The sequence below is a fragment of the Haliotis cracherodii genome, unplaced genomic scaffold, assembly GCF_022045235.1.
Source record: "Haliotis cracherodii isolate W230 unplaced genomic scaffold, xgHalCrac1.p SCAF_11, whole genome shotgun sequence".
Taxonomy (NCBI): Eukaryota; Metazoa; Mollusca; class Gastropoda; order Lepetellida; family Haliotidae; genus Haliotis; species Haliotis cracherodii.
Window position 1 is genome coordinate 1,620,727 of NW_027266266.1, and position 18,863 is coordinate 1,639,589.

Genomic DNA, 18,863 nt, shown 5'->3' on the forward strand with positions numbered 1-18,863 from the left:
ATCTTTATTTAACATACAAAACAAATACGAATGGCAGTGTTTTCCACATAAAATAAAATGAATGACCAGTATAAACATAAGTTATTTAGCCTTAGCTCGTACGGGTTGGATAAAATGTATGTTCATCTGATACCTCTGAGTGACTGAGTGGGAATGGATTTTCGCCCTTTTCAGCTATATTCCAACAATATCATATATGTGCTTTGCATGTGGCAGCTATTGGAGCTATTGGAAAAAGACAACCCGTCCCTGGCTGGTGATTAGGTCACACCCTACTCGAGTGGGATAATTATCTTTCAATCAAATGTGATGTTTGGTAACATTTGTTCAGAGACATTCGAGTAGGTGTTAGGTCCTGGTAGATGAGTATATATGTCTCCCTGCTCTACCTTCACTGTCGGTGTGAAATGAAGACAATGACGATGCTGCATACAACGTTCATCCTCCTCCTCTGCCTGGGATTTGTAGCAGGAGACTATAGTTTCAATTATCTTTACAAATGATCATAATATGTGTATTGATGTTAATGTCTTAGCGAGTAGTTGTATGCAGGATGGGTGTGTTATTTGTAGCTTCGAGTTTTTCGTCTTGCAGTTCTCAACAACAAACCGTGCACGTCCAACATTATTTATAAGCATACACTATTTTTAATCACTAAACAAGTCGTACTCAGTTTTCAACTATTGAGGCCACTATTCAATTGTCGACCCAGGTTGGCATTTGTTTTATAAATCAGACACGTTATCAGTTGCGTTCGGAACTAGATATATAGTTTTAAGTCACCCGCACACTCTCTATGAAGTTGAACCCATGGGCTATTTGAGGGACATTTTGTCCGTTGTTGAACGCCACATTCAACAATATTCCAATTGTATGATGGCGGCCGGTAAAATATCGAGTGTGGACACACGACTGAACCACGATCAACGGCACAAGGGTACGATGACACGGAATCAACCAAGTTGACCACTGACCACAGTTTTCATTCAGTCGCCACTTACAAATATCTGAGGTTGTCTGGACCCGGAAGTTCTAAAGGAGCTGTCCATACGGAGATGACCAACACAGACAAGTATATGGACACGTTAAATAAGTAGCTGAATTGGACATTCTTATCTTCGTTAAGATTCAAGTGTTCCGTTGTTTTAAAAAATGGATATGTTTTGCAGAATATATATTGTACCCATGTTGCTACGCATTCAATAACATAAAAAAACATTTGATTCCACCAGATAAATGACTAGGTGCGTTTCTGTAATACACTAGTAATGAAAAGGGAAACTTATAAACACATGACGTGGCAACTTTGCTTTGTGTTTTGGAGGTGCTTCCTTGAAGAAAAACAAAACTGATGTCATTACTCCATGCTCGGCTTCCACGAACTGACAGTTCTTGCATGAGCTGAGGTCGTTGCTGAGCTTCTATCTGGGGGAGAAGGTTCTACAGCCAGTGACCTCCACTCCAATAAGTAGCAGCTCGGGTAAACACGCCTTTGTGTTTCTGTGTATGTTTAGTCTCTGATCTCAGGAAGGTATACATAAGATGGTGATTTCAATACCTGAGGATTACTTTCAATTCATGAAAATTATGTTTCCGTCGTCTGTATTCAACCGTTTACACTATCTCATGTACTTCGAATAATATAGCAAAAAACTGTGAAAAGTATCAAATATGCATGTCTCTCCCCGCCATGTATTTATTTGTCTGTACTGGAATCTATGTGTTTTCAGGTGGAGGAGCTGTGTTCACTCGGTGGGGAAAGACAACATGTCCGTCAGGAAATGATGTCATGTATAAAGGTAAAAAACATTTCGAGAGATACTTTTTCGGAGCGTCAAAAGGAAGTAAATAAGTTGGGTTTTTTTCAAATGGGGTCATAGCTGTGTTTTTAAGACATTTAAAAATTGTCAGGGTGTCAGTTGAATCAAAGTAAACTTTTTAAATGGAAGAGCATGTCATCTCTTGAGTAAGGTCTCTGTTTTGCCTTTCTTCGTTAGGACATATGAAATTAATTTGAAAAGGCCAATATCGAATATACTCCATTTCATGTATGAACAATCATGAATGTACTTTACACGAATTGTTTTCGATCAATATTTATCGGTATATAAATCACATATTATTGTATTTTGGATAGCTAATGCTTCTGTGCATTCGATTCCAAATTTATTCTTGTACGGTTAAATCTACTAGTAACCTAGCTCTACACTGGAGACACAGTATGTTAATCTCCATTCCTATATAAAAAACACTCTTTGGTGTCAGCAATGTTATTTATGGTGAGAAGAGATGAGGTTAAACATTGTGTTCACGATGAGTGCACTTGTATAGCGACGTGAATTCACAATCTGTGTGTGGCTGCTTGTGCGAGCCCTGACTGATGCCAGTTGCATTGTGTAAGCCTACTGAGATACCATAATAACAAGTTGATGAAATGACAATAAGGCAACGTTACATCAAACCATGCAGATTTCCAAAACATCCATGATTAACCCTGATCATCATGCATACATATCTCATACAACTTCAGTAAACATGCCATGCCCAAGATAGCAGCCCAGCATTATGTTCCGGAAGAATATCCACATTTCTGGTGTCAGCAATCTCTGCTGGCAAACATTTTACCATTATCTCGTGATATTTCTCGATATAAGGATCACGCGACCTTGATTAACTAAGACTTATCAAAGCATTAACAATATGATGAGCACAAGTATTCTCTAAATTATTTGGTTTCCAGGCAACTATTTGTTTTGACTAAAACACAAGTAAATGCTAGTCCCTTTCAATCTCCCAGGTTATGCAGGAGGAAGCCATTACACGGCCAAGGGTGGACCAGGGACAACTCTGTGCCTTCCTGACTCTCCGATCTACGCCAATCATTCTACCACTGGTTCACGCAGTTATCTTTATGGAACTGAGTATCAAGTTGAACATCCCTCTCTTCCACTACGAAACATGTATGAACATGATGTACCTTGTGTGGTGTGCCGCAGTCGTCACAGGAGGAGTGCTGTCATGGTCCCTGCCAGGAATGAGTGTTTCCCTCAGTGGAATCTGGAATACAAGGGGTACCTCTTCGGGGGAGCCACTTCACACCCAGGTTCAAGTGATTATGTGTGTGTAGATGGAGACCCAGAAGCCATAAAGGGAGGCCATGAAGACAAAAACGGACATCTCTTGTACCCGGTGGAGTCCAAATGTGGCGCTCTGCCTTGTCCACCATATGTTGATGGATGGGAGATGACCTGTGCTGTTTGTACAAAATAAAACACTCCATTCAGTCCATACTGTCCGTCAAATATGTACATTAACTGTGTCTTACATACATGCGATAAACACATTCAGCTTTCATAAGACTAACGATATCCATTGAAAACTGTGAAGATCCGGGATAGAATAGGTCTTCAGCAACCCATGCTTGTCATGACAGGCGACTATGCTTGTCGTAAGAGGCGACTTAAGGCGTTAAACAACAAACAAACCAAACAAACACACAATGTGTATGTAAGTTTATTAAGGTGCATGAGGCACAAACGGCAGCATGTGGTTGTCTCGTTATGTAAGGACAAACTGACCACGTTGACCAGTCAGTTTAGGTATTGTTGGCTGAAGGTCATAGCTGAAAACGTATCGTCAATCCATTGGAGAATACTACACTATTCTTGTTAGATACCATTTCTACGAAACAAGTGGACTTTCTATGGTATCTGACCGAAAGAAAGCAAGGTCAAATACCAGAGAATGTTCACGAGTGAATATTGACATATGCCCAAATATGAGCATTGCTTACATTTCTATGCATACGCATTAACGACATGCTCCTACTGTTGTGTTTGCTAACATAACAGCATCGGCGTTCAAGATGCTTTTTGCAGAATTTCTTCGACTTTTGGTAATTCAAGTGCATTGTTGTTAGTACACAGCACACCTATAAGAAAATTTTAAAAGTCGAATGATTTGTATCGGAAATGTTCACATTTAGTGATCTGGTCGTGCTGCCAGGTATGTGCATTCATAAACAAACAACTTCGGAAGCAATGTCAAAAAATACGTTTCGAATGGCGACACTGATGGCACAACCGGAGCCTCAAACGGAAGTCTAGATATCTGTCCAGATAGTTTAAACTGACTTTTTTTCACAACACCTTACCTTTTATGTTAAATCAAATTGAAAGTCGCGAAAGTGGTCGAGTGCGTCACGCTCATTGGGACCCTCGATCAATCATTGCATATGGATAGCCTGAAAGCTCGATTATATGTCTGCAGTAATATAGAATGCAAAGCGAATTTAATGCATGTGACAATCTTGTTTGGTGTAATAAAGTGTTGTAAATACCTCTTGCTTTCGTGATATTCTTTCACTTCTGTCATGTAGTTGTAAAACTGAATGACGAATCGCGATAGTTATGAATGAAAAAGTAGTCCCGGTGTGACAGAGGTCACGGTTATCCAATCAAAATGAATAAAACGAGGTTCACCTTGTACGACACACGTGTGTCGTACGGATTGAGTATCTTGAAACCTCTTTTCTTCAACACGTGGGTAATAAAGTAATTGACATAATTAGCATCGATCCACGCGATTGGGATAAGATGACATACATCAACCAAATCAGCGAGCCTGACCAGCCGATCCATTCTACCCCGGATCTTGACGGGTCTTTAAGCTCTCTGAAGTGCATGTGGCACAAAAGATAGCATTTGGTTGCCTCATTTTAAAAGACTGACCACGTTGACCAGCCAGTTTAGTTATTGCTGGCTGAAGGTCCTAGCTTCGCCACTAATGAGCTTCTGGTCAGTGTCATTACACAAGGTATTTAACATGTATGGTTTCCTAAGTGATAAAGGGCCAACATTGCAGCATATCATTTAAATCAATCAATCAAATAATGGTTTATTGAATGAAATCCCATCGGCCCATATACACGCAAGTTACATTGACATGTCCTTATATTAACAAATACTGTAGTATACTGAGTTTCAAGACAACTCACGACAGACAAAACATGATGAAAGATACTTGTAGCTGTAAGTTATTTTCTGTTTTTGACAGCAGACAAGTTCAGTTTCTCAGCATGCTTTGACACCATGTTACATTGATTACACAAGTACCTCAAAGTGACCCTTAATGAAGTGTGTTCATTGTTCTCTTGCCCAAAATAAAGATACATTCTAAATGTTTATGTGTGGCCTAAACTCTGGACATTAAATGACAAAACTACAGTTTCTTAACCAGTCTGTGTTAATAAAAAACCTTTTCTAAAATAGTTTTGATGTTAATTATATATCTTGTCGGTAGTTACAAACCTTAACAAAAACTTTCAACTGATGTGAAATGTATTGTGTCATAACACAAGAGACATAATGTACTCATGACGTGGATTCAAAACTTTGGATAGCTGCAAATTGTATGAGCATCATAGAAATTCCTGGCTGAATCAACAGAAGCACTGATAGGGTAGAAATTATTTTACGACGCTTTAGACAATACCCAAGATGCAAACTGTGTGAGCATTGAAGAAATTCATTGTTGAATCTATAGAAGCACTGATTGGGTAAAAGATTTATTTTACGACGCTTTAAACAATACCCCATCCATATCACTGTGGCAAATATCATAATTACGTAACAGAGCCAGACTATGAGTGGAAGTCACAGGTAGATTCAGTCATCATATGTTCGAAAACAGTGATATTCCTGATGTGTTGGTAAAGTATGCCCTTTGTAAACACACCCACCATGGAACTGCTATGAAGGGTAGCGTTATTGTTATCAGTGACTTATTTCATCATTAATACGTTCCTCGTCACCGTGAATTCATACGACTACTATTCAAAGTAGACTCACCAATCTAACGTCGGCACTCTTCCAGCTGGAGAGGTGCAGCTATGTTTATGGTAGTGAAGACCAATTTCATCTTGTTCTACCTTTGTATAAAATGTTTCACCCGGATGTCCCATATACCGTCACAGGTGGAACGTTTTGTGGTCCGTGCGAGTGCTTTCCTGGTTATTTTTTTTATTTATTTATTTATTTTATTTTTTTTTGGGGGGGGGGGGGGGGGGGGGGAACCAGAAGTGATTATTTCTTTTAACAAACTGGAGGAGCATGAGTTACAGAATACTTTGTACTTGGTCTAATTGATTTACACACGTGGTCGCTGTGTGATTTTACGCCTCATCAAGAGAGTTTGGCAAGAATATTTTTTATAAATCAAAGGAAATTTAAAAGTCAACGCCAGTGAGGAATCAGTCTCGATTATCTTCCAAAACAAATTACACAGGACGTGAAATGAGAAATAGTGATAAAATGAAATAAATGGATCACTGGAAATCACTTCTGTACCGTGCTGTGTTTTATCCTTTACATACATTTGTAAGTATCAACAAGGATTGATCAATGTCAACACAAAGTCATTTTGCTTGTATCTTCAAGCAACACATAACCCAAATTGGACATTAATGTTGGAACACAACAAGAATAGAAAAATATTTTCAGATTTATGCACAAAACATCAGAGTGACAAAACTCTATGCCAAAAACTGTACGACAAGACGGATTACTTCCAATAGTCAAAATTTTAAGGTACAATCTAGTATGTACTTTCTACGAATATTTCAAAAAGCGTCATACAAGTCTTGCTAAAAAATTATTGAATCAAGGTGACAGGATTCAAGTCCTTAGTAAAGCTCTCTGAACGTTTTATGGTACATGAATATGGAAATGTATTTGTCGCAATGATCGTCTCTTTCGGAATGACATTGATCTTTAGTGTTAAAAGGATGTCCAATGGGGTATATGTGATTTGTAGCTTCCACAATAACCACTTTAACATCGCCCAGTGATTCCATGTTATCACTTGTCTGAGAGTGTGAACAGGATGTGTAGCTTCCACAATATCCACCGAAACATCACACAGTAAGTGTTTGTTATCACCTGTCCAAGAGGGTATAGATGATTTGTAACTTGACTCAGTCGGGATAATCGCCTACCCTAGGGGAAATATGGGATTTACTGCCCCAACCTTCGTGTGCTCAATACTGACTACCCTGACATTGGTGTGCCCATGACCAACTGTCCTGACATTGGTGTGCGCATGACTGACTGTCCTGACATTGGTGTACTCATGACCAACTGTCCTGACATTGGTGTACTCATGACCAACTTCCTGACATTGGTGTGCTCTTGACCAACTGTCCTGACATTGGTGTGCCCATGACCGACTGTCCTGACATCGGTGTACCCATGACCAACTGTCCTGACATTTAGTGTACCCATGACCAATTGTCCTGACATGGGTGTGCTCATGACCAACTGTCCTGACATTGGTGTGATTCTGGCCAACTGCCAGAAAAATACGGAGTGTTCAAGATCTGTGTTCATGTGTCACAACCGACCGCCCTGACATTGGTGTGTCATAACCGACTCCCCTGACATTGGTGTGTCATAACCGACTCCTCTGACATTGATGTGTCATAACCGACTCCCCTGACATTGATGTGCTAAGGATGCTCACCACATCCCGCACATGTTAAAACAGAACTTACATCTTTACTACGGCAGTTTATGTTGTGTGTTGACAGTGAATTGTTTATCTTGACAGAATATATATTTACAATCTTCAATTACTGTTCGGCAAGATCCACATCGAGGTGTGAGACATTTGGTAGCTCTCCAGGTATTTGTGTTCAGTGAGTATTTACATGGATAAAGGGTTTGTTTGAGGTTTTAGGCTGTCTAGTGCTGCGTGTAAGTTTACGCTTAGATAAACATGTTTTCACAGTTTCACTATGCTGTAAAATTGGAAGAATGGCTTGTATGAGGGTTACAATATTACAGTTACTGGGATTATAGGTACACACATGGAAGACTGTCCTCGCCTGTATCCGTTTCTTTTGATTTGAACCGTGTTTCCCGTGGTGTTTTCAGTGCTTTATTTACAGCGTCTTCTGCCACTCCACATGGATATCCTTATGGATAGGTCTTTAATTTTCCCAATCTTTGGTTTCTTGTGTCCACATCAGAAATAATAGTACAAATATCCGTTGTCAATTGGTCGCCTTGCTTTACAATTTTAACGTCCAAAAATGTAATCTCATTATGGCCTCATTCCATTGAAAGTGAAGTCAAAAGATGGATCGAATAAAAAATTTCCGGAAACTCTTCCACTGTTGAGAACTAAATAAGAAAACAGTCGTCCAGATATCTTCTCCATTTTCACCAATGTGCTTAGCTGTAGTTTCATCCATCGAATTTTCTACTTTGAAATAAAACATTTCATCTATATATCCCATCCCCAGAGTATCGTATAATTGGTGATCCGTGTATTTGCTGATAAAACTGTTGAAATAAACGTATTGTTCTCCAGTATACATTTCAAAGATTGCATCTCGATGCTTATTGAACTAATGTCGTATCGCTTCAAGTCCTAGATACGTGGGGTATATAACTGTTTAAACCTGTTCAGGTCAAAGGTTACTAAAACAACATCCGTTGGTTTCACTGGAAGGTGATTCAAAAAGTCTGTATCGAACAAAACTTGGAACCTTTTTCGTCAGAGGTTTCAGTTGGATATCTGAGAATTTACGCTGACTATCATTATTGGGCCTCAAACAATAGGTCTAAATGATAAGTCCTTGGGATTCTTGATTTCCTCATATAGTGTAGACGACACAAATACTGCTCTTGTGCGTCGTCTGTCACTACGTGGAAGTTTTCATGACACCTGAAGAGCGGCGAAAGATCTTGCTTTACAGAGTTTTGACAAACACAACTATCTGGATTGCATCACTACTGACAGCATGTAACAGGTCTTCTGTGTGTGTCTCCTACAACAATAGTGACAAATATGTGTGTCTCCTACAACAATACTGACAGCTTCATGTGTGTCTCTTACAACAATACTAACAATTCTGTTTGTGTGTCTCCTACAACACCAAAAACTCCGTGTGTGTCTCCTACAATAACGCTGACAACTCCGTGTGTGTCTCCTACAATAACACTGACAACACCTTGTGTGTCTCCTACAATAACACTGACAACTCCGTGTGTGTCTCCCACAATAACACTGACAACTCCGTGTGTGTCTCCTACAATAACACAGACAGCTCCGCGTGTGTCGCCTGCAATAACACTGAAAACTTCGTGTGTCTCTTACCATACCACTGACATCACCTTGTGTCTCCAACATTAACACTGACAACTCCGTGTGTCTTTACAACAATAGTGACAAATATGTGTGTCTCCTAAAACAATACTGACAGCTTCATGTGTGTCTCTTACAACAATACTAACAATTCTGTTTGTGTGTCTCCTACAACACCAAAAACTCCGTGTGTGTCTCCTACAATAACGCTGACAACTCCGTGTGTGTCTCCTACAATAACACTGACAACACCTTGTGTGTCTCCCACAATAACACTGACAACTCCGTGTGTGTCTCCCACGATAACACTGACAACTCCGTGTGTGTCTCCTACAATAACACAGACAGCTCCGCGTGTGTCGCCTGCAATAACACTGAAAACTTCGTGTGTCTCTTACCATACCACTGACATCACCTTGTGTCTCCAACATTAACACTGACAACTCCGTGTGTCTTTCCTACAATAACACTGACAGCTCCGCGTGTGTGTGTCGCACAATAACACTGACAGCTCCGTGTGTGTCTCCTACCATACCACTGAAATCTTACAATACCACTGACAACTCCGTGTGCCTCCTACATTAACACTGACAGCTCCGTGTATTTCTCTAACGGTAACACTGACAACTCCGTTTGTGTCCCCTACAATAATACTGACAACTCCGTGTGTGTCACACAATAACACTGACAACCTTGCGTGTGTCTCCTACGATAACACTAACAGCTCTTCGTGTTTCTCTAACAATAACACTGACAGCTCCTCGTGTTTCTCTAACAATAACACTGACAGCTACGGACGTTTCTCCAACGATAACACTGACAACTCCGTGTGTGTGTCCAAAAAAATACCACTCACATCACCTTGTGTGTCTCCTACAATAACAGTGATAACTCCGTGCGTCTGCTACAATAACACTGACAACTCCGTGTCTGTCTCCTACAATAACACTGACAGCTCCGTGTGTGTCTCCTACAATAACACAGACAAGACCGTGTGTGCCTCCTACAATAACACAGACAAGACCGTGTGTGTCTCCCACAATAACACTGACAACTCCTGTTTGTCACTGATGCGTTAAGTTTGGAAATGTCCTCAACATAAAACTGTCCACCATAAAACATGTTGAAAGCTTTACTGAGGCTTTGAGTCTTGTAACCTTGATCAAACAACTTCTGAGCAAGAGATGTGATGCTCTTTGATATCTTAGTAGATAATACCTCAAAAGTTATGAAATGCATAAGTAGACAGCAATAGTAGAGTAAGTGAAGGAGTATTGTTTTACACCGCCATTAGCAATATTCCAGGAATAACAGGGCGGGGAAAAACAGAAATGGGCTTCACACATTGTGAAGATGTGGGAAATCGAACCCGGATCTTTGGCGTGACGAGAAAACGCTTTAACATCCCATTTCACACATTCAGAATATTTGATTGAAAAATTAAACTCTCATATAAGAACACCCAACTTTCCGTTCTTGTGTTTAGTTAACCCTTAACGTAGTACATCTTCCAAAACATAGCCATCCGTCTCCCAAAAACTGACAATTCACCTGTTACTGCACTGTCAATAATGTTAGCTGATTTAGCCAACATGCTGCATCCTCTATGATATGCAGACATCTCATTACCATAAGTATTCCAACGATACTTTCAGCTGATTATTTTAATTTTTGTTATTGAGATATGCAATTGTCACATAGAATTAAAACAACAAAAATTGTGACTATTGTTGTATAGCATAAGCACATACACGAAGGTGAAGAAATATACTCGCGTGTGGTGTGCACACTCAGTGCTGGGACAGAAGCAATGCTACATTTATTACCAACAGCTGTCACTTGCTGGTTCTGTAAACACAGCCATTAAGGCCTGTGTACTGATACATGATATGTAAAGCAATCAAGGACAGGTGTAAAGATGTGTATCATGTAGTGTACTATAGCATGAAATGTACAGTCGCAATTACGCCCTAGCATGATGCGTGTCCTATCAGTGTCTCATCTTACTTTATGTTACGCATTCATCAATAACTAAACAGAGATAATAACACGTTTCAGCATGCATCAGTTAACCCTTACTGTTGTAAACATCTATATTTAATGTACACATATAAAGATGACAATTCTTTACCAGCTCAAATACAATGAATAAGCAAAGAATTTAGAAAAAGAAATGAGGCATGTTATCGTTATGTGTTGGATCAGGTTCCATGTTTAGTGTTTGTAGAAAGCAAATGATTCATAAAGTATTTTCAAGCAGAATACATTTGTGGTTCATTCTATATTTAATGTATATAACAAATTTATGATGGCACTTCTTTTACCAGTTAAGATACAATGAATGAACAAACATGTAACAATTGCTTTTGGATTTGTTGGAGGTGCAATCATGAATTATTTAAAGTAGCTCGTAAGGGTTGGATTAAACACATGTTCATGTGAGATGAGTAAGTGATTTAATCAGAATGGATTTTCGCCCTTTTTACCAATATTCTAGCAATATCACATCAGGCAATATCACATCATTTTCTGTGTGAGGATATTTACTGAAGGTCATGTAGGTACGTACAGCAGGAACGTTTGTAAACATGTACACCATGGGTCAACATTTTGTTCGCATATGTCTACTAATGCTTGAACAGCCGATTTCATATAGCCATACATCTCAAAATGTTATTAATGTGGGTACATACAGTGCAACACATGTAACTTGTTTTTATGCAGAAATTCATAAATCACGTTTTCAGACTTTTACTTTGCTTGACTTTGTAAATGTAACATATAGGATATATGTCAGAAGCCACATAAAAATATTACTAATGATTGCTTCACACCCTACTTGAGTGTGATATTAATCTTTCAATCAACTGTAACGTTTGGTAACATTTGTTCAAAAGGATGATGCAAGAGTAGGTGTTAGGTCCTGGTAGATGAGTATATATGTCCCCGCTATACCTTCACTGTCGGTGTGGAATGAAGTCAATGACGATGCTGCATAAAACGTTCATGCTCCTCCTCTGCCTGGAACTTGTCGCAGGTAACTATAGTTTCAATTTTCTTTATGAATCATCATAATGCGTGTGTTGAAGATGTTAACTTCTTAACCAGTAGTTGTGTTATTTGTAGCCACCTGTAGTTCACAACAACATACCTTACACTTCCAACAAAGAACAATAGTGATGCCATAATATATTAGCACAATTCTTTTTTTTAAATCTGTCATAAACAGGTTTGAACTATTGAGGACACAATACAATATTTCAACCATGTTTGCACTTGTCTCGTAAATCAAGAAATGTTATCAGTAGTGTTATGACCCAAAGGTTGTTTTCTTCTTACGAACTTCTTATATGAACTCGTGGGCTATCTGAGTGGGATTGGGTTTGTTGTTTGACGCCACATTCAGCAATATTCAAGCTATATGGCGGCAGATCAGACAAACCAGTGACTGATATCATGAACAACATACAATGGTATGATGGCATGCACCAACCATGTGATGGGGCCTGACCACCCGATTATTTAGTTGCCTTTTACGACCATCATAGGCTATGGAGGACCATGAATTGCCACAGGGGCTCACAATATGGAGATGATAAACTCGGAAAATGATATGGATTGTCGAAATTTAGCAAACGTTGAATAACTAACGAACTTGGTCTATAAAAACAAAATCACGATTCAAGTCATTTCACATTACAGCTGTTATGTTGCTTTTATAGAAATTGATCTAAATATTGAACATGTAAAGTTTTGTCAAACGCATTCAATAACACATAAACTGTTGAGGAAGCGAAGTAAAATTACTTGAGGGGCATTGACACAACTAGTAGCTATATCTTGTTGTATGTAATAAGTTATACAAACTGCAGTTGTAAGCAATTTGGCGTTCACACAGCGATAAGTTGCAAACACCTCTTGTCTCGCGAGACATGATTTTTGTTACTTCTGAAACATACTTGAAGTACTTAACATTGTACGAGAATTATGGTCAAATGACACCAGGCCCACCTCAAACATGATGGATATGTGACATACCTCTTGTTCTAACTCATGGTGTAAAAACTTTATTGCAAAAATAAGAACGAATTAGAACAGAAATAGTGCTAAATGTTGTCGATGATTCTGTATTGCATAAACATAACTTCAATGTAGCAACTTTTAATTGCACATATATAAACATATTGCGTGATGTATGTTTGTATTTGACTGTTTTACATAAACTGTGAGCAAACACAATATTGCCCTATGTCTGAAATACACAATGACATATGTTAGCAATTTGATATGATTTACTTTACTCATTCGATATGAAAAATAACCTGATGTAGAGAGATGTACTTAAGCTCAATGAAGAAGGGCAAGACTTCGTTGAGCTATGGTAGCCCATTGTAACTCGGTTGTTGTATCTCACAATATATTTCGTATTTGTTTGATCATGAGTGATCAAACTTTTCCAGGCAAATATTGGTATTGAAATGGACTCTACAAAAAAAAGTTACATTATATATTCCCATATTCCTCCACAGCATTACAAATATTGGATAAAAAGAACAGAGTGCTAGTTTTTTTTCGATGCAAGAGAAAACTTTGCTGTGAAAAATGGAATGGACAGATAAAAAGATTGGCTGTTCGTTGATATTGATTTGACGAGTCACGCATCGTAAATGTTTATTGTTTAAATCAAATACTTTAAATTACACAATCTTAACATACAATGTGAGCATCTGTTCCTATAACTTTTTTTATTAAACTTGGTGCATCCTTTGAAGATACAAAACAATTTTAAAATTCAAATCTAAACTTGTGGATATGTGTAATCAAATGTGGCCAATTTCATCCAAGGAATATTAAAAACAAAATATTGTCACCGCTGTGCGCGATGTTGCGTCTGTCACGGCGGTACAGGTCAAGATTCTTGCTCAATTTTTCCAATCATTGTGATACATAAATATTATTGAATCCTCAATTCTTGGAATGATTTTTCACTCATGCATATTCTTCATAATCTCAGCCAATGCATGCACCACCAAGGAAAATGGATCCATTGTACTAGCAGAAAATGCAAAAGGGTGTTAAATGGGAGGTTTGAAACGTTCACATTTTCAAACGAGATTTCAGAGCATGGGTTTGTTTTCATTTTATATTTATATTTCATATGGGCCCTGTGTCAAAGTCGCACTGCTTGCTTAGAAAGCGTACATGTGAATATCATGTGGTCTTGACACACATATAACTTGTCGCACGATGAAAGAGCATGACTTATGTCTCATGCAACCAACAAGTAGCATGCTATGGTGGCTGAGGGGGAACATCGTTTTGTCGCCATCAATTACGGCCGCGAGAAAGCAATAACACGAGACGCCAAAGGGATACCAAGGATGAGAAAGCGATACCACGAGACAAGAAAGCTATTACACGAGACGAGAAAGCAATAACACGATACGGGAAAGCAATACCATGAGATGAGAAAGCAATATAGAGAGAAAGCAATAGAGAGATAGAACGAGAAAGTGAGAAACGATACGAGAAAGCGATAAAGAAAGAAAGCGATAAAGCAACAAGTAAGAAAGCAATGGAGCGAGAAAGCAATATAGAAAGAAACGATAAAGAAAGAAAGGGGTGAAGCACCAAAGTGAGAAAGCGATAATGCTAGAAAATAATAGATAATTCTCATAATGCCATACATTAACGAGTTGTTTTGCTCCTTTTCAGGGCTTCATTCCTATAATTTTCAGCGCTGTTTTGACTTTTATGCCTCGAACTTTCAACATTTTGTAGTGGAGAAAGTCCGCGACTTATTTGCGATTTATTTGGAAACTTAATTGTCCCTTTTATAGGAGTTAGTAGTTTTATGCCTACCACCACAAACACACACCCTCCCCCTCTCACTCCCCCACCCCCGTCGTCGATAGAAGCGTTGTGTAGGATGATATTAGTTACATCTCTTCGTGTTTAGACTAACATGCTCTAAGATATTTGTGAATTTGTTTCGCTATTCATACTTAAAACTGAAACATTAAAATATGCATTGAACTGGAACACATAATTAGTGAGTGAGTGAGTTGTGTAAAGCTTTTTCTAATTATTGGTCCAGTTATCAGTACACAAGTATATTTTTCACTGAATTGGTTATGATTATGATAACAGAAACGTTCCAATTTTTAAACGGCGTGTCAGCTTAATGTGGAAGGAAAGCCCTAAATGATGCAGGTCTTAAATGTTTACCACTTTGGTGAAACCCACGAGCACGGGTATGGTGCTGACAAACCTACAAACATAATCGGGGCGAACTGGGATTCGAACTCACAATCATAGGTTTCTGGCGTGCCCAAGGGACACAACTCTGCACAGCGAAACGACTGGGCCACCCGTGCCCTCCGAACACATAATGAATTACATGATTTATACAGTGAGAAATAAGTGTCAGTATTATCAGTCCACTGTTTGTATTGTTTGCATTGTTTTGTCGGTCAACAGATTTGAACGTTACGCCGAATACGTGCTCGTCCGATTAAGAAATGACAATTATATTGATAATGATGCATGTAAATTATGCAGACAAACGTTATACAAAATACAAAATAGTGATTGATTAGATATGTGTATCTATCTTAAGTCAGATATACGACGCTTGAGAGCGTCATTAACCAGTATATTCATTCCTTGGACAATAGAAAGTGGATGTGTTGTAAATTTCATTTAAAAACCCTAAACTCTCACAATTTCCTTCATTCTTACTGTCTTCAGAAATTAAATTCAATGCTAATGTGCTTCTAAAATATAGTTCAACAGATGTTAAGTCGGATTTCCCGACATATTTGTGCTTATTTGTAAATATCTACCACAGTGAGTCAAACTGATAGACTAACAGACAGATGCACAAACAAAAACTATACTTAAAATATACATACAATATAAGGATGACAGCTGATTTAACATATGTTGGATGCCTCTCCATATGTGTAGTGTATCCAAGTACACATATCAACTGTGATAACACCATTGTCACAGCGATGGGAGCGGTGAGGTAACCTAGTGGTTAAAGCATTCGCTCCTTACTGAAGACCCAAGTTTGATTCCCCACATGGGTACAATGTGTGAAGCTCTGCTGTCCCCACCATGATATTGCTGGAATATTGCTAACAGCGGCACAAAACCATAACGTGATCAAATTACTATATACAAACTTTGTTTTGAGTTTTGTAGGTGCTTCCGTGAAGAAAAACAATACTGATGTCATTACTCCATGCTCGGCTTCCACGAACCGGCAGTTTCTGCATGAGCTTAGGTCATTGCTGAGCTTCTATCTGGGGAAGAAGGTTCTACAGCCAGTGACCTCCACTCCAATAAGTAGGAGCTCGGGTAAACACGCCTTTGTGTTTCTGTGTATGTTTAGTCTTTGATGTCAGGAAGGGATATATAAGATAGTGATTTCAATACTTGATCATTGTTTTCAATTCATGAAAATTATGTTGCCGACGTCTGTATTCAACCGTTTACACTATCTCATGTACTTTGAATAATACAGCAAAAATGCGAAAAGTATAAAATATGCATGTCTCTCCCCGCCATGTATTTATTTGTCTGTACTGGAATCTATGTGTTTTTTTCAGGTGGAGGAGCTGTGTTCACTCGGTGGGGAAAGACAACATGTCCGTCAGGAAATGATGTCATGTATAAAGGTGAAGCATTTCGAGAGATACTTTTGCGGAGCGTCAAAAGGAAGTAAATAAGTTGTTTTTTTCAAATGGGGTCATAAATGTGTTTGATTTTATGACATTATAAAACTTGTCAGGGTGTCAGTTGAATCAAAGTAAACTTATTAAATGGAAGAGTATGTCAACTCTTGAGTAGGGCTCTGTTTTGCCTTTGTTCGTTATAATATATAAAGGCCAATATCGAATATACTCCATTTCATGTATGAACAATCATGAATGTACTTTACACGAATTGTTTTCGATCAATATTTATCAGTATATAAATCACATATAAGATATGTATTTTGAATACCTAACGCTGCTGTGCATTCGATTCCCTATTTAATCTTGCACGGTTAAATCTACTGGTAACCTAGCTCTACACTGGAGACACAGTATGCTTATCTTCATTCTTATATCAAAAGCAATCTCTTTGGTGTCAGCGATGTTATTAATAAGGTGAGATAAGATGAGCTTTAACGTTGTGTTCAAGATGATTGAACTTGTATAGCGACGTGAATACACACATTCTATGTGTGGCTGCGAGTTCTGACTGATGCCAGTTTCATAGTGTTACCCTACAGAGATACCATGCTTCATGCATACCTCACTTAGATGCATATAATACCTGCCAGTCCTTGTTTTATCCCCTTTGAAGCTCGTTCACGAAGATTTCGAAGAGCATCAGAGAAAGCAGATTATAGAGTTCTGATACAACTTCAGTAAACATGCCATGCCCAAGGTAGCAGCCCAGCATTATGTTCGGGAAGCATATCCATATTTCTGGTGTCAGCAGTCTCTGCTGGCAAACATTTTTACCGTTATCTCGTGATATTTCTCGATATAAGGATCACGTGGCCACGTTTATCACGCTGAAAATAGTGTTCGCATTTGCTTACACACGTATGTTGTACTTGGTTTAAATGATGTACACTCGCCTGTTGCTGTGAGATTTCACGTCATTTTATCCATATGAGATATCAACGTACTTTGTACATGGTCTACATTCGCGGTTGCTGGTAGAAGTGGACATGCGTACCCATTCTGCGAACATCAATATTTTTCAGCTATCCATCTACATAATTTCACTACTATTTTGCCTTTTACACCCAATGGAATCTGTTTCTGTGAACAATCGAAATTGAGTATTCTCGGGCGTTGACGTTTTATATTTGTAAAAGGGTAAGCTTTCAGATGAAAAATGATCAATAGAATTCACCTCTTGTCTTGCCAAAGACTCAGTAAATTGATAAACTAAGACTTATGAATTCATTTACAATATGATGAGCACAAGTATTCTCTAAATTATTTGGTTTCCAGGCAACTATTTGATTTGACTAAAACACAAGTAAATGCTAGTCCCTTTCAATCTCCCAGGTTATGCAGGTGGAAGCCATTACCAGGCCAAGGGTGGACCAGGGACAACTCTGTGCCTTCCTGACTCTCCGATCTACGCCAATCATTCTACCGCTGATTCACACAGTTATCTTTATGGAACTGAGTATCAACTTAATTATCCCTCTCTTCCACTACGAAACATGTATGAACACGATGTCCCTTGTGTGGTGTGCCACAGTCGTCGAAGGAGGAGTGCTGTCATGGTCCCTGCCAGGAATGATTGCTTCCCTGAGTGGCATCTTGAATACAAGGGGTACCTCTTCGGGGGAGCCACTTCACACCCAGGTTCAGGTGATTACGTGTGTGTAGATGAAGACCCAGAATCCATAAAGGGAGGCCATGCAAACAAAGACGGACATCTCCTGTACCTGGTCGAGTCTATCTGTGGTGCCCTGCCATGTCCACCATATGTTAATGGCTGGGAGATGACCTGTGCTGTTTGTACAAAATAAAACACTCCATATAGACCATATTATCTGTCAAATATGTACATTAACTGTGTCTTACATACATCCGATATACACATTCCGCTTTCATTAGACTAACGATATCCATTTAAAACTGAGAAGATCCGGGATAGAATAGGTCTTCAGCAACCCATGCTTGCCGTGACAGGCG

The 18,863-nt window shown here is 38.8% G+C and overlaps 1 protein-coding gene and 1 pseudogene across 1 annotated transcript; both read left to right on the forward strand.

The window, feature by feature from the left end:
* The first annotated feature begins 362 nt into the window (after positions 1 to 362).
* Positions 363 to 3,270, forward strand: LOC139455200 (uncharacterized; annotated as a pseudogene).
* Positions 3,271 to 12,120: 8,850 nt separating this feature from the next.
* LOC139455201 (uncharacterized) lies at positions 12,121 to 18,697 on the forward strand. Its single transcript, XM_071236749.1, has 4 exons — positions 12,121 to 12,184; positions 16,357 to 16,512; positions 16,764 to 16,832; positions 18,225 to 18,697. The coding sequence occupies exons 1-4, from the start codon at positions 12,121 to 12,123 to the stop codon at positions 18,695 to 18,697; spliced, it is 762 nt and encodes a 253-aa protein (XP_071092850.1).
* Positions 18,698 to 18,863: the final 166 nt, after the last annotated feature.

What these genes read in the sequence shown, in the direction of transcription:
- LOC139455201 (XM_071236749.1), top strand. Translation starts at nt 12,121, where the DNA reads ATGAAGTCAATGACGATGCTGCATAAAACGTTCATGCTCCTCCTCTGC. An exon ending in CTGCCTGGAACTTGTCGCAG is followed by an intron (nt 12,185 to 16,356) that starts GTAACTATAGTT and finishes TGAGTTTTGTAG; the next exon opens with GTGCTTCCGTGAAGAAAAAC. An exon ending in TCCAATAAGTAGGAGCTCGG is followed by an intron (nt 16,513 to 16,763) that starts GTAAACACGCCT and finishes TGTTTTTTTCAG; the next exon opens with GTGGAGGAGCTGTGTTCACT.